The sequence below is a fragment of the Trachinotus anak genome, unplaced genomic scaffold (assembly GCF_046630095.1).
Source record: "Trachinotus anak isolate AG129_WGS33_773 ecotype Australia unplaced genomic scaffold, CSIRO_AGI_Tana_v1 ptg000020l, whole genome shotgun sequence".
Classification (NCBI taxonomy): Eukaryota; Metazoa; Chordata; class Actinopteri; order Carangiformes; family Carangidae; genus Trachinotus; species Trachinotus anak.
Window position 1 is genome coordinate 8,180,099 of NW_027273871.1, and position 15,855 is coordinate 8,195,953.

General features: G+C 40.2%; 1 protein-coding gene and 1 long non-coding RNA gene across 3 annotated transcripts; one reads left to right on the plus strand and one right to left on the minus strand.

Annotated features, from left to right (window-relative positions):
- Positions 1-2: 2 nt before the first annotated feature.
- Positions 3-2,735, minus strand: LOC139637676 (uncharacterized). Of its 2 annotated transcripts, none has more exons than XR_011694663.1 (3): positions 2,457-2,735; positions 1,391-1,467; positions 3-413 (listed from the first exon to the last, which is right to left on the minus strand). It is a non-coding gene; the product is annotated as an uncharacterized lncRNA (long non-coding RNA). The 2 variants fall into 2 exon arrangements; XR_011694662.1 differs by having other exon boundaries at positions 1,391-1,470.
- Positions 2,736-3,111: 376 nt separating this feature from the next.
- On the plus strand, positions 3,112-15,116 carry LOC139637563 (trafficking protein particle complex subunit 14-like). Its single transcript, XM_071506368.1, has 13 exons — positions 3,112-3,530; positions 4,829-5,169; positions 5,933-6,028; positions 6,273-6,402; positions 7,519-7,605; positions 8,505-8,625; positions 9,956-10,103; positions 10,940-11,022; positions 11,844-11,995; positions 12,444-12,580; positions 12,758-12,836; positions 14,287-14,401; positions 14,531-15,116. Exons 1-13 carry the CDS (start codon positions 3,338-3,340, stop codon positions 14,685-14,687), a joined length of 1,839 nt encoding a protein of 612 aa, XP_071362469.1. The 5' UTR covers positions 3,112-3,337; the 3' UTR covers positions 14,688-15,116.
- The last annotated feature ends 739 nt before the right edge of the window (positions 15,117-15,855 follow it).

A 15,855-nucleotide genomic window follows, 5' to 3' on the forward strand; every position in this document is an offset into this window, starting at 1 on the left:
ACAGACGCATCTGTGTGCCATCTTCCTCGGTCAGCAAAAACAATTCAAACATGTGCTCTTGATTATAAGAGTCACATTAGGTGTTTTCACAAGTTTGATGATTTCTAAATTACCATGTCATTGTCATATAATTTGCTCTATTTGCAAATGGGTCGACCATTAACAGCTGATTTCTGACTGAGTCTACATTCACACTACTACACTTTTATTCCTGTGTGTCAACTATATTTTAACCAACAGATGAAAATTCACTCCTACCTGTAAAGTACTGTGTCTTAAAAGTATCATTAAAACTACATGATTTTATTTAAGCCAGACCAACAGCGATTACCACAAGAGCTCACCTGAGAGCCTGTAGCTCCACCTGCCTCCAGCTGTCTGTCACTGCAGCTGCTGCTGGTGCCTCAATGTCCCTGATAAGATGATTCACAAACAAATCAGATAAATGTCCTTTGGAGACTTTTGCATATAACTGGTAAAATGATAACTGATTGACATTGCTGACTTTATCTATCAGTTATAAATAATGGATTTTTGTCATTCAGAAGGAGATGTCCATTATGTTCTTCATGGTTTTAATTCAGAAATGACAGGAGAGTTACAGAAAAAGTGGCAATGCTTGTGAGATATTTGTCACCTGGCCTGCAGAGTCACAGTCATCAAGTTATAACTTATTTTGCTGTTGAGGCCTTAATCAATCCCCACCGTGAGCGTGACAGAGACCTGCCCTCTTACTCATATAAACCTCAGACTTGGTAGTGTTAGGTGCTTTGCTGGATAATTTTTTATCTATGCAGGGGCGAAAACTGAAAACTTAAGTGAGTAAAGTTTATTTATATAGCACCTTTCACAGATAAAGAATCATTAAGTGCCATACATCATAAAAACCAAGTACAAAATTTAAAGAAATAAGACAATAGCAATGCAATAAATACAGAGCACTAAAATACAAAGGAGGAGGTATTCAGACAAACTAACCAAAAGCCTTTCTGAATAAAAGTGTTTGTAGCCGCTTTAAAAAGATGTCAATGGAATCTATGGATCGCAAGGAAAGGGGGACAGCATTCCACAATTTGGGTGCCACGGTTTATATAGCAGGTTTGAGGGATGGCCAGTAATTTTTGATCAGAAGATCTAAGATCCTGATCATGTAAGGTAGGAGGAGGTTAGCAATGTATTGGGGTGTTTTGCCATGCAAGGCTCTGAAGGTGAGCACCAACAACTTAAAACTGCCTCACTCAGTATTTTCTGTTGATGCGCCTGTTTTCTTGGCCCATAAAAGACAGACTGCCTAGGCCTTAACATTATCATAAAAAAAAACAAAAAAAAAAACCATTGGGTCATTTGACATGGGGTTGTGTGAGGTACTCATGCATAGTCAGTGTGTTACCTGCAGTAGATTCAGATCAGCACGCTGCCAGTTTAGAGAAGCAGCCAGGAGCATTGGCACAGACGTAGAGCGATGTGCTGCTGTGCAAGGGGTCAGCAAGCAAAAAAAAAAAAAAGTGTTTTAGTTAATTTAAAAAGATTCCATGTCCATTTAAATGTATGCTTCATTTCATTCATTTTGAGCGTTTCATCTTCCCTGCCCTGTAACCTTTTATTCTTCTTTTTATTAAGTTTTATTCCATTTTAGCTTATTTTAAGCTTCCATTTTATTTTAGTATTTTTGTAATCCTAATTATTTATTTATATATCATTTTCAGTGGTCATTTTCTGATCTTTTACTAAAGTAAAAGAGGAGACACTACAAAGTAACTATTTTGAGTGAAAGTTCATTCAATGTGTCATTCATTCAAAATGTCACGTCATTAAAAGTAGTAGGTACTGTCAACAAAATCTAGGGCCTCAGAGTTACATTTTTATGTAATATATTATTTGATTTATATATCATAAGTAGAATTTTCATGTTGTAGTTGGTGAAGCTTCTTTTACTTTCTTTAGACATTTATGGTTGTTTTATCTGCAACTGCATCATATTTTTATAATGATCATGTTTGGTCATGTTTTAAATTAGCAAAGTAAATAGTAACTATGCACTATAGGTCTGACAAATTTAGTGGAGTAAAATATATAATAGTTTCTTCTAAATGTATAAGTATGAAGAAAAATAATTTGGAAAATAAGACTAAAATGAAGCATAAGTACCCTAAATCGTCTGACATGTAATTCCTCTATGGTTGACAGGTGTTCCTATTATTTTGTCCATCCAATTCAAATTTAAGAGGGTAGGCTAAACAACAGACAAACCTCTCCGTAACACAATGTAGTTAAACAGCACCATCAACTGCAGCCTTACTCAGCCAGTGTCAACAAAAACTGGACATTATAACCTTCATGAAGGAACATTTACTGCAGGGCTGTTGGATTACGGTGCCTTAGGTTTAGCTAGGTGTTCCTAATAAACTGACAACTGAGGGAAGTTTCAAAAGCAGCTAGCTGATGTTCTTACTTACATTTGTAATCTCACCTGCAGTTGGCCTGGTGTCCCCTGTCCTCGCTACACTAAATGAGAACATATATGATTAAAAAACAAACTTACGCAGCTAGCTCAAAGATTTGTTCACTTTGAGCGACGTTCAGCTCTTCTGCCCGCGCAAGAACAAAATGGCGACGGTGAGCGAAAGTCATCGCTGAGGCAGAAACGCACCTGCGCCAACGGTAACTGGGTGACGTCAGCGCTGGGAGGCTCATTCAGCCAATAACAGAGCTCCGTGTCGTTCTCCGTAACCCCGCGTTATCGACCAGCCATGGGAAATGCACTACATTTCCCATGTTTTTATTATTATTGTAAATATCCCACATCTTTGATGTAAATATTTTATTTCAATCTAATTTTAATTTAATTTTAACTTTTAATTTTACCTGTAATTTTACTCTAAGTTGATTTATGTCACTGTTTTGCACCAAACACCAGCACAAATTCCTTGTATGTGGAAACATACTTGGCAATAAAACTGATTCTGATTCAATGAAGACCAGCCTAAACCATTTTATTATTTTATTTACCACAATTTTTCCATACTATAATACTGTGTTTTGGTTATTGTATGTAGCTATTGTAGTTAATTGTATTGTGTGTATTTTGAAAGTAATTTTGATATTCCCCTGCCTTTTGTTAGAGCTGTGCCTGACTTGTTTTTGTTTTTGTTTTAGCTCCATTCCGTGTGTCTGTCATGATATGGCCACTGAGAGGCGCAATCGTCAAATTCTTCAGCTCTGTGTGTTTTAGTCCGTGCTCTTATTTTGATAGTGGGGCAGGAAGTGTCATTGTTCGTGCCTCTGAGCTTTGACTCTGGTCCTGCTTCTGCTCGCTCAGCCTCCTCCGGCCGTCGCCATGGTGCAGATGATGGAGTCGCAGTGCGAGTATTTCATGTATTTCCCGGCGGTGCCCATCACGGATCTGTCGGACCCGGCCCGCTACCGCACCCTCCCCCGCCGGAGCCACCTCTACCTGGGTGAGACGGTCCGCTTCCTCCTGGTGCTGCGCTGCAAAGACGCTGGGACGACGCCGACCGAGCGCTCTCCCGGTGAGGCGGGGGCGGGGGCGGGGGGGGCGAGAGGATGACGCCCATTTGGCTCTGGATGAAAGGGTTGTGGGGACACAGATGCCCCCACGCATTTTTGTTGTGGCTGTTATGTTCATACAGGGAATCAGTGTGTTTTAATCAGTAGTTTACAGCATCACAAGTCCATATTTGATATTCATGAAATACCCCTTAATATTTATGTGTGATGTAACAGTGAGTATACCTTTCATCCCATAAAACCGAACTGTGATTATCATGGAGCCTCATTTTTCCTAGAATGCAGGTGAAGGTCGGACAGTATATGATGTTTTTAACATGCAGGGGAATTCTGCAGTTGCATCAGAATTTGTGAAGGATGTGTCATGTATATTGCTTAATGTTTTCATTCCTGACACCTGACTCTACTCAGAATATACACTTGTAGTACCAGAGTAGGGGAAAGTACTATAAAATGCAACCCAGTATATTTCTAATACACCTTATGACCTGTGAAGTGCAAAACAGATTTGTAGTTATTGTTAAAACAAACCTGATCATAATACAGGATCAGACATGAAATGAAGAACAGATTAAATTAGTAAAAGATTTGGACAAAAAAACAAAAACGCAGGTGTTACCATCAGAGAATTAGCAGCCAGATAAAGCTGACTCCATCCTACAGCGATAATCAAAACAAGGGCTAAATCACCAGAGAATACTGGAACAAACTAATGTTAAACCACCAGAAAACGTTGGACCAAATGTGGACCAAACCAAGGGTAAAACACAAGAGTATATGGGAAAACCAGCAGAGAAATGATTAGGGTTCAAGGTTTATGGAATGAGTGTTTCCAGTGAGGATTCTGACACGTGTGAATTTACACGTGTGAATTGTATTTACTGTTTGCCTTTTTAGTCCTCACCACCAGGGCGGACTTACAGAGGCTTATACATCAAGAGATAGTATTTGCTCTTTTCCGTTTGCACAAGATGTGTTCGAAACTGGAGACAAGGCTGGAAGGATGCTGGCTCATAGACTAGAACAGATAGAAAAGAGGCAGATAATTCCAGCAACTAGAGATGATAATGGTAGGTTACAATGGGATACAGCTATGATTAATGAACCTTTTAAGAATTACATAATACATCTGGTAGATTACCCCCCCCCCCCCCCCCCCCCAACACACTCACACACTCACACACACACACACCCCCCAAACACAGCTATCAAGATTCCCCATGATAATTGTGTTTTTATGTGTTATGTTAAAAGGGCCAATAAAAAATTATCTATAAAAAGCACTATGTGCCTTTTCCAGTGGACAGTGACGGCACTGCAGCAGGTTTTGGAACAGAGTCAGCCAGTAGCCGGGCGTGGAGGGAGCTGGCCGGTTCTCTGTGCGCTGTGGCCAGTGTGAGTCCAGGTGAGAGCAACCGCCACCGAGGCAATCACCACCAGCATCCCCATGACTACCAGAGCAGCGGGGACGAGGCCAACGAAGACGGCGAGGAGGACTACATTGCAGCAGCAGAGGCGGCAATTGCGGCGCTCGGCAGCAGGGTGGACTCCCGGTGTCGGAGCTTCAGGGACTGCAAACCACTACTCATCCACAATTCATCTGGGACGGCTTCGAGGGAGTTCCGCAGGGCACCTGTTCAGGTACAGTGGTGTCCATGCTCAGGTTGACAGGCCAGAGAGCAGGACAGCAAGTCCAGCAACTATAAAATATTGTATTTGTTAGAGCATGGCTCTAGGGATGGCAATGTCAGTCAGCCAGTCCTCCACTCTTGGTCAAACTGAAATATCTAAACAGCTATTGTATAGATTGCCATGACATTTTGGACAGACATTCACGTTCCCCAGATGATGGATCTCAACGACTTTGGTGACCTCTTGAATTATCCTGTAGCACCACCTGCAGAAAAATCTCAAATTCAACTAAATAGATGGAAGGTTTTAACTTATCCAGTGGCTTGTCTTGACAACTGTTTGATTGATTGCTATAAAAGCTGGTTCAGCCATTCATGATCCCCTCAGGATGAATTGTATAAACTTTGGTGATCATCTGACTTTTCCTCTAGCACCATCATCAGGTGAAATTTGTAATTTGTCCAACACTTCAGTTTGTGATCAATCATCCTCAGGACTTAACAACAGTCTCATCAGCCTCAGCTGTACTTTTTGTTTAGTGCTAATACTAAATGTCACCATGCTAACACGCTGCACTACAATGGGAATGAGTTACAAGCGACCTTCAGGGCCATGCTGTACCCAGCATCTCCCTCCGGAGGCCTTGGAATGCATCAGACAACGTCACTTAATTTTACTGATTTATGATGGTTACGTCTCTGTGTCCCTCTGAGGGTTGACTGCTGCTCATTGAGAGTTGAAAACCATGATGATTTCTGTTTCTCCATGTCAGTCTCCTCTGGACGAGCCGGTGGTTTTGACGGATGAAGTGATCTTCCCCCTCACCGTCTCTCTGGACAAACTCCCTGTCAGCACCCTAAAAGTCAAGGTCAGGAGGAACACCTGTCAGTCGGCCTGTCTGTCACCTTGAAGGCCCAAGGCTCTTCTCTCTTAGAGTTTGTGAAATCTGAAATCTGTTAGCAAACTCAGATGCAATCCAGAAAACTGGTCATGGGCTCATCACAACATGGTGTCCTGGGGTTTGCTTGTTCTGTTAGCGATACCTGACTCTAGTTGTGGATAAGACTCAGTATAGTTTCTTTAGACAGTAATTTTGTTCTGTCTGTGTTCAGGTGATGGTCACAGTGTGGAAGAGAGAGGCGGAGAAAGCAGAGGTGCAGGAACTTGGTTACCTGAGTGTCCTGCAGCAACGAGAACCAACACACACCTTCAGACACGACCTGAACACCTTCAAGGCTCAGGGTACAATACACACTCATTTTTACTTCTACACTTGTGAGCATCCTCATCACAGAATCTGTTTCCCACCTCTAACATTAACATTACCTGTAAAATCATGTCTTCACCCTCAGATGCTTCTCTTAAAAAAGTTACATCATTAAATTTGGTGAGTAAATAGGCAGATAACTTTACGTGTCACTGTATCACTGTGCCACTTGTAGTACCCGTTGTACACACACTGGGGCAGCACGTTCCCTCCATGTAGGCCATTCTGTTTTATGAGATTCAAAATACAGGGAAGCACTGAAAAATAAAACCACTGTGTTTTAGTATGAGGGCACAAAGCTCTCAGCATGCGTTAACATGGAAAAGACTAAAAGTAGATATTGACCAGGTCATTAAATCCTTGAAGATGTCTCAAGTCTGAGACCCCACACAGCACAGAAAACAAAGATGTTTACATGATGAACTATGTTAAGTTTGAAGCACAAAAAGGGAAAAAAGACTCGCTTCATCATGTCCTAAATGCACAAACTGAGGGCAGCACGTTATGCCGTGTTATGGACATGTCAATTGAATTGGAAATTCTGGCACAAGATCTCAAATGAAATAATAAGCATGATTTTGGGGATTGATAATGGATTGAATCACTTGCCCTTATTACTGGCTGTTCCTGATGCAGTTTTTAAGCCACAATAAACACAGAAAAAAACATTTTCTACAGTCAAAGAGCTTTGTCTAGCGAGCTGGCTCAGAATCTGTCTCTCAACATCCTCAGTTACTTTTCACATTGAGATTTCGAATCCCTTCTTACCATACATCAGAGCAGACATTTGTTTCATCTGATATACCCATGTCTTGTTTCATGTATGTACAAATGTGTGTAAATGTATATGGGACTCAAAGGTGTCTGTGTACACCTACATCCTCATATGTAATAGATACACATGTCTTTTGATTAATATATCTGTCCTGAGTTTAACTTTGTGGTATTTCTCTACTCATTATAAGACAGTGTGGCCTCCTGTTATTTATTTTTCTTTGTTTCATTGCCGAGAGCTGTATTGTATCCATACATTGTTAAAATCATCACAAGTGACTGTTGAAGGAAAAAAACCTTCCTCTCCTCGTCTACAGTGAGCACCACCCTGACAGTCCTGCCGCCTCCAACTGTCCGCTGTAAGCAGATGACTGTCTCTGGGAGACACCTCGTTGTCCTCAAAGGTAGGACATCATGTTTTCATCACTTCTTATGTTAGATTCACACCAGACCTGTCATAGGGAACAGAGCAGAGGAAATGAATCTGATCATTCAGCAACTTCATTCACATGAATTAAAGAAACAAGAGCAAAGATGGAAATAAAGAAATCAATACTGCTCTCACAGGAGTTTGGAAACCTGGTTGTTGTCAGAGTTTCCCAGCACACATGGTTGTGTTAATCAGGTTTCTCTTCCTCTCTGAACCAGGGAAGGAAACCAGGCTCCTCTCTCTCTCTCTCTCTTTCATGTGACTATTCAGATTTTCTTTTATAAGTTTGATTTGTTCCAGGCAGGTTTTGCTGGCTCAACACTTTGCTGCATGTCATTCCCCCCTCTCTCCCTTCATTTCCTGTCACTCTACACTGTCCTATCTAATGAAGACCCCAAAATAACTATAGATATAATAGATATTTATAAAATTATTTAATAAATTGTATTAATTAAATAAATACATTTTATTTGAATTCAAATGATTTTAAATCTGTAAACTGGTACAGTTGCATCTATTGTGTTGTGATGATCAGTTATCTGAGTTTAATCATAAAACAACTAATTTTATAAATCACTTTACTGCACATCGTAAAACAAATATTTGAACCACAATAGAAATTTCCTACATGTTATTTTGTTCCAATAGTTTCAATAACTTCAAATCTCAGGGGAGACCTGAGGCAGCATAAAAACATAGAAAATACAAACACCAAAAACTGTTGCAAAATTTAAGAGTATATAAAATACCCTCTTAAGAGTATAAATCCACTTAAAATGCATTAAAATCATTATCTAAGATAAAATAAATCAATTCAATTCAAATAAATTCTATAAAATACTATTATCTTTCTTCTGTCTGCCGCCCCATCAGTGTTGAATGAGTCTTCCCAGGAGGAGGTGAGTGTTCGGGATGTTCGGATTTTACCAAACCTGAACGCCTCCTACCTTCCCATGATGCCAGACGGCTCCGTATTGCTGGTGGACAATGTGTGGTACGTACAGAAACGTGTTCCTGTAAAGTTGAGTTCTGTCATGTCTGACGTCTTACGTTGTTTTACTTGTATCTTATGTCGTAATATGTGTATACTTGTAATATATCACATTTCACCCTGTTACACTGAAATACAATGTGTTAAGATGATGATGTTTTTTATGTGGTTGGTCTTTTGTTATATTCAAGTAATGACGTATTTTATGTAGTTTATAGTACAAGTCATTATGTTGTCATGATGTTGGGGTATTACATGTTTTGAGCGCTTTGATTATGATTATTATGATGTTATGTTCCACTATGCTGAGTCCCAACACATTACATGTTGTGTTACGTTGCACAGTGAATCTGTTACAGTATGTTATCATGATGTTGTGTTCCATAATTATACATGACATAATCTCATGTTACATTATATTTCATGATGTTACTTTTATTACATTACTTTGTGTTGCGATAAGTTTTATTCCATTACATTTTGTACCACTTGTCAAATTTTCAATCTGTTATATTCCATTTTATTATTTTACGTTCTGTTGACTTATGTTACAAAACTTTCTGTTCCATCACATTTTGTTACATTTTATTACATTTCACTGTTACGTTACCTTTTGTCACGTTACGTTCTGTTACCTTACGTTCTCTTATGTTCTATTACTTTATACTGTTATCTTACTTTCTATCATATTACATTCTGTCAATGTTCTGTGACTGTAAGCTGTGTTACCTTGTGTTCTGTTGTTATATTTTATTACATTACATTTAGCCTCTCTATGTTCCATACTGTTACATTACGTTCTCACATTATGTTCTGTCACATTATGTTCTAATGCTCTTCCCTCTGTCACCTTGTGTTCTGTTGCAGTACCTTTTATTATGTTATGTTCTGTCACGTTATGTTCTATCACTGTACCTTGTGTTACCTTCTGTTATGTTATATTTTATTACATTATGTTCAGCCTCTATATGTTCTGTTTTGGTGCCATCTGTTTATGTTCTGTTACTTTACATTCTGTTATATTATGTCAGATTATTTTATGTTACATTCTGTTCTGCTCTTTATGTTGCCTAAAATCTCCTTCTGTTACTTTATGTACTCTCACTTATGCTTAATTTCATTACACTATGTTCTGTTACTTTCTGTTACATTAAGTTATTGTACATTAGTCTTCTACATTATGACTTCTTAAATTAGTTTCTGTGATGTTTTCTTCTGTTAAACTCTTTTGTTACATCGTGCAGTATTTTGTCAGCCTGTCAGACTGACTGTCCACATGAGTTTCATGGTTTGACCTGATGGAGCTCACACTGCTTCCTCTCCTGCTCTGCAGCCACCAGTCAGGTGAGGTCGGCATGGCGTCTTTCTGCCGGGTGGACAGCCTGGCCTGTCGCCTTCCCAGCATGCTCAGCGCTTTAGAGGAGCATGACTTCTTGTTCCAGCTGCACCTCAATGACATGCCGCAGGATGACTCCAACGAGGTTTGGACATGTCTGTGTGGTTGTCTCAAAGGCACCTCTTTGGGTTGTTTCTGGCAAAGTTATTGTTTTTATTTATGACTTAACAGTTTCATTTTGTTTTTTGTGTTTTATGTTGTGATATAGAACTAGTTGTGGTGCCTGTCTTGGCCAAGAAACGTGTAGGTTTTTCTGAAAAAGGCTGAATATTTTAATAAACACAAAGTGAGATGGGAAAATAACTCAGCTGGCGATTATAGAGAGAGTTGGCTGACGATGGTAAACATGATAATCATGATCACTTATATGAATAGCATGATTTGTTTCAATCGTTTAATTACAATTTTGGCCCATAACATATTTCCACTGCTTATTATCTAAAACTGGAAAACAGTTTTACATATTTAAATTGTTGTTTTGAAACTGTGTGCATATAATCAGCATTTCCCACTTTATTAATTTGTGTGTAACATCAACCTGAAAGCAAACTTACATTCAGACACTGTTTTCTTTTTTTTTGTGTCAACACATGAAAATGATGTTTCAGTCGTGTCTTGCATGTTGAGAAATTAAGTGTGTATTGTCTGCTGTTGGATTTAGTCAAACAAAACACACAGGGAGCACTAAAGAAGCACTGACACGAAACTGGTTCTGAACCCTAAAGAGAAAGAAATCTAATGAAGATAAAACTGGAAAATAAATAGATGCATTAATTGTGTGTCTTGGTCAAGTTGTGGCTCCAGTTCCATGCTTCAGGTATCCTGTATTTCACCAGTATGAGTTCCCTCTTGTGGACACAATGTTCTCTTTATTTCATCCCAGTATGTTGAATGTCACTGTGTGTGTTAATGTATTTTCAGGGGCTGGAGGTTCCCCTGGTTGCTGTGCTGCAGTGGTCAACTCCCAAGATGCCTTTTACCAACTGTATCTACACCCACTACAGGTAAAGACCAAGCAAGATTATTTTTCAGGCAAAGTTGGGAGTCGCCTGTACGGCCAAAACAGAATAAGATAGTGACGTCCTGTCAGGACGAGCAAGACAAGCAGTGCTCTGCTAGTTCAAGCTAAAAATGGACATCAGTTAGAACAGAAGTGGACGTGATATCTCTCATCATCTCAGATCAGTGTTCTGTCCCATAAAGGATCTGATGTTGCCCGTTTGCATCCATCATGTAGTTAGCTGGCCTTTTGTGGCCCCAGCAGGTGATTGTCTGTGGAAGTTAGCTTAACTACCAGCTGTTGCATCTATATTTTCTGTCTTTTTTGTGCACGTGACCTGTTGACAAAGGCTTTAGCTGGTCAAGCTAGGAGGGGAGCAGGATATGAGGATAGTCCTGGGATTATTGACAGGTGACTAGTCATAGCTAGCTACAGACAGGTGTGCTTGTCAAGCTGTCCTCGACGCAGACTCCGTCCTTTGTTCATGTTGGGGTTAAAGAGAACCCTGCCCAGAACAGATTCAACATCATCTATGGCTGGATAACGAAATATTATAGAAAACAGTGCAGGAAAGCTGTGCTACAGGTTCTGTTGTCTTAATGCAGACCTGCTCTGATGTCACACAAATGTAAACAGCTTTTATTAATTTGAATGCAGGCGTAATGTATGGTAAGTGTGGTTGCCAGTGGTTGTTTGACATGGCCACCAAAAGACTGAAGCACCTTCAGTTTGAACTGACCCCAGACACTCTTCACAGCTGACACTGTTGGACAGTTAACCTTGTCCCTCCATCCTCCCCCCTCTCCACCTCCCTCTCCCTGTCAGGCTGCCCAGCATCCGTCTGGACCGGCCACGGTTCGTCATGACGGCGAGCTGTCCGAGCACCGTCAGGGTGAAGGAGCACTTCAAGGTCAAATACGTTCTGCTCAACAACCTGCAGGACTTCCTGGCTGTACGGCTGGTCTGGACTCCAGAGGGTCAGCGTGTGTAATGATGTTATAGGGACATAACTCTGTTTACACTGCAAGTGTTAAGACTCAGTTTAAGGTTAAAGTAAGAGTAAAGGACGCAGCAGTAAGTCAAATGTGATGGATACAAGTTTGATTGTTGATATTGGGCAGAGTTAGGCGACAGGGAAGGTGTGAGTGAGGATGATTAGATTTATATCACTGAGTGTATGTAACAGATTATGTGATCGCTGAGCTTTTGGAATCATTTCAGACTAAAAACTAAAACTAAACATTATTTCATTTGTTTCTGAAACAGTTACATTTTTTAAAATCCACATAACCTCACAGTAAAAACATCAGAAATGAAGCGACATGTCCAAAGAAATGTTGAAACTGTGTGTGTGTGTGTGTGTGTGTGTGTGTGTGTGTGTGTGTGTGTGTGTGTGTGTGTGTGTGTGTGCGTGTGTGTGTTCAGGTCGAGGTCAGGGTGAGGACGCAGCGCTGGCTGCTGTGGTCTGTCACACTCCTCTCAGTAACCTGGGTCACTGTCGGAAAGGAAGCACTCTGTCCTTCAGCGTGGCCTTCCAGATCCTCAGACCAGGGCTGTATGAGGTACTGAACTGAAAAGGCCATTGAAGAACATATTTAGTCATAGTTTTCTTTAATGAATTAACACTAGTTAATATAAAAAGCATTTCATGTATGAAGTGTCAAAGCCTGATGGTTTCCTGCAGCCTCTGAACATCCGATTACGTTTCTTCAGTTTTCTTCTTCTCTGTCTCACTCCAGCTGAGTCAGCACATGAAGCTGAAGCTTCAGTTCACTGCCTCGGTTTCCAACCCTCCACCTGATGCTCGGCCCCTGTCACGTAAGACTTTTAATTTTCCTTCATTTAAGCCGGTAAAAGTCATGCTGACAGTAACATCTCATTTTCAAGAGACATTGAGACAAACATTATTAGTGTAAGTGTCAGTCACACACTACAAAGCAAATACACAGCTCTGATTCTCCAAAGATAAAGTAAGAACAATAAACAGAGACAGTTTGCCTCTTTTTTTGTTTTTCATTTTTCAGCTTCAGTTCCAATAAAGTAAGTAACAGGGCCAGACAGATAAATGAGTGCAGCTGAATCAACCAGACCCCAGATGTCAGCATCAGCTTATCCCATACACAAAGGCAATATATGTAAATATATTGAATTTCCATATATGAAATATACATAAATATAGAATTAAAAAACATATAAAATATATATGTAAAATGATATATGAAGCATTTGAGAAATTAGAAAAAAATTCATATATTGACTTATGTAGTTCTACCCCATACAGTGTCAATGTATATGCTTATAGACATATGGTACAGAAAAATATGTATCCATCCCAAAGCCAGTGTATGTTGATATTAGATACAGTAGGGTCCAAAAGTCTGAGACCACTTTTGTAGAATGGGAAGACAAACATGTTTAAAATGAATGAGAAATTAAAGTAAAAAAGATTTACTGTGGGAAGAATTCAGGCTGAGAATTAGATCGACTACTGGGGCTGCTGTCTGTCAGCATAACAAGGCCTGTAAAACACTGGATCTCCAGGGAGGTCATTAACTGTACAGCTCACTTCACTCATGGTGTAACATGCTTTTTCCATAATGGGACTATAAGCTACCAGAAACATTGCAGAGGTATTTTCAAGAAGAGTAAAACCAGTCACCACATTAAGAACACAATCTACTTGTGTCTGTAAACACATCGTCCCAGAGCATGCTGGGTAACATTAACCCTAACCCTAATTCCACCCACCTATCCCCAACATGCTACAGTATATCAGTATATAGAATTTTTACATATATGTTATTTGTTTTTATACCAAAAAACCAAAGCTTGTTGCGTCAGTTCGCCTGCATGTTGTAGTTGTTCTCAGCTGGAGATGAATTTAGTCCATAAATCTGATTCTTCATTACTTCTTCTTATTAACGTTACTGCAACAGGTCAAACAGATGGATCAGCTTCTGAGCAGCAGATATTATTATTGGCTGCTGCAGGACCCAGGAGCTACAGTCATGATTAAGGCTTTGCACTCACATAGTAATTATTCCATCTTTACATTGTTTAGTTTTTATTAATGAATTAAGAATGTAAAACATTTAATTATAGTCTAGTTTCCACTTTCAGTCTTTGAGTCTCGTTTTCATTGTTACTTTTGTTGCGGTAGAGAAATGTCAAAGATATGTTTGAGGTCGTTCAGAAACAGTGTCCACCAGAGCTTAGATAAGACAATGGTGGAGTTTAAGCGTTTAACTGTTGTCCTGTCACCACCCAGGTAAGAACAGCCCATCCAGCCCAGCAGTTCGAGACCTGTTGGACCGACACCAGGCCAGTCTGGGTCGGTCTCAGTCCTTCTCCCACCAGCAGCCGTCTCGATCCCACATCATGAGGTACCACAGAGAGTTCAGACAGAGTGGACGATGATACCACAGGATTTACTTCAGCCATCTATAATATCTGTTTTATGTGTGTGTGTGTGTGTGTGTGTGTGTGTGTGTGTGTGTGTGCGTGCACTTCAGGACGGGCAGTGCCATGGAGCGACGGGCCATCACGCCGCCTGTTGGCTCTCCAGTTGGTCGGCCGCTCTACCTGCCGCCACAGGACAAAACGCTGCTGTCGCTGGACAAGATCGCCAAGAGGGAGTGTAAAGTCCTGGTGGTGGATCCTGTCAACTAGGGAGTGAGGAAGCAAGGAGGGGAGGAAGCAAAGAAGGATAGAGATCAAAGGACAAGGAAGCATAGAGGAGAAGCTTTAAAAGAAGAAAACAGTGACAGGAGCCTTGTAAGCAGATTACAAAGGAACAAAAATGACTGGAAAGGAAAACGATCTCCACTCAGCTCCTCTTCAGCTATAAACTTCCCTGAACCTGAACCTGAACCTGAACCTGAACCTTTGCTGTAACCTGCTTCCTCATCACGTGGTCCTGTTGGAAACCATTTACATCAACAACGAGAAACTTTCACGTGACGAGAAATATAAAGAGAGGGACTTTAAATATATATGTGATATATTATCATGTTTCTGTATTATTTAACTGTACATTACAGAGAAAACAGCACCACTTTCTTGGTAAGGATCCATTTATAAAGTGTCTTTAAGCTTTAATGTGTGGATTTATTATTATTAATTTACTAATGCTTTGTAGATCAGTTATCAGCCTTTAATAAGAACTTCTGGGTTGCCAGGTTGTGTAAAATCCTCCTCCAGCAGACGCTTTTTATATTTCTTTAATTCATTAGTGAGACATCTCTAGTGAACTGTTTGACCACTGATCTTCACTTTATCTTTACTTATCCATCAAGTCTGCAGCTGTAAATGTTAATAATCAGTTCATAAATGGATTTTGGTCCAGATGTTCTGCAGCTGTTTTCCAGAAGTTCAGTGGTCAAACATCCCACTGGAGACGTCTCAGTGGAGAAGTCTTTCTCCTCTTGAAGAGATAAAAAGACAAATGCTGTCGCAATTCAGCAGTTTCATCCTTTGGAGGCCGAAGTGAAATGAGACGATCTGGTCCAGAGGATTTTTGCTTTACGTCACCAGTTGTTTCCACCGTTACTTTTCTGTCGCAAAGCACGGTTCCTGTCGCCTAGCAACCTCGACAACACCTAACTTTTCCTCACAAAAACTTGAGGTTTTGAGGCCCTTGGTTTTAACAGTTGTACCGTTAGCTGTTGACCTGAGCTGAAATCCAGTACTTACATTTACAGGTGTGACCCTCAGGCTCTCTGTTGGTGTTGTTTGCCGCCTTATTATTTTCATTACAATGAATGTTGTGATAGTTTGGGCCACAAAGGATCCTCCTGTTGGACCCTTTGAAATGGGACGGTCTAGTTGCTGTGACATG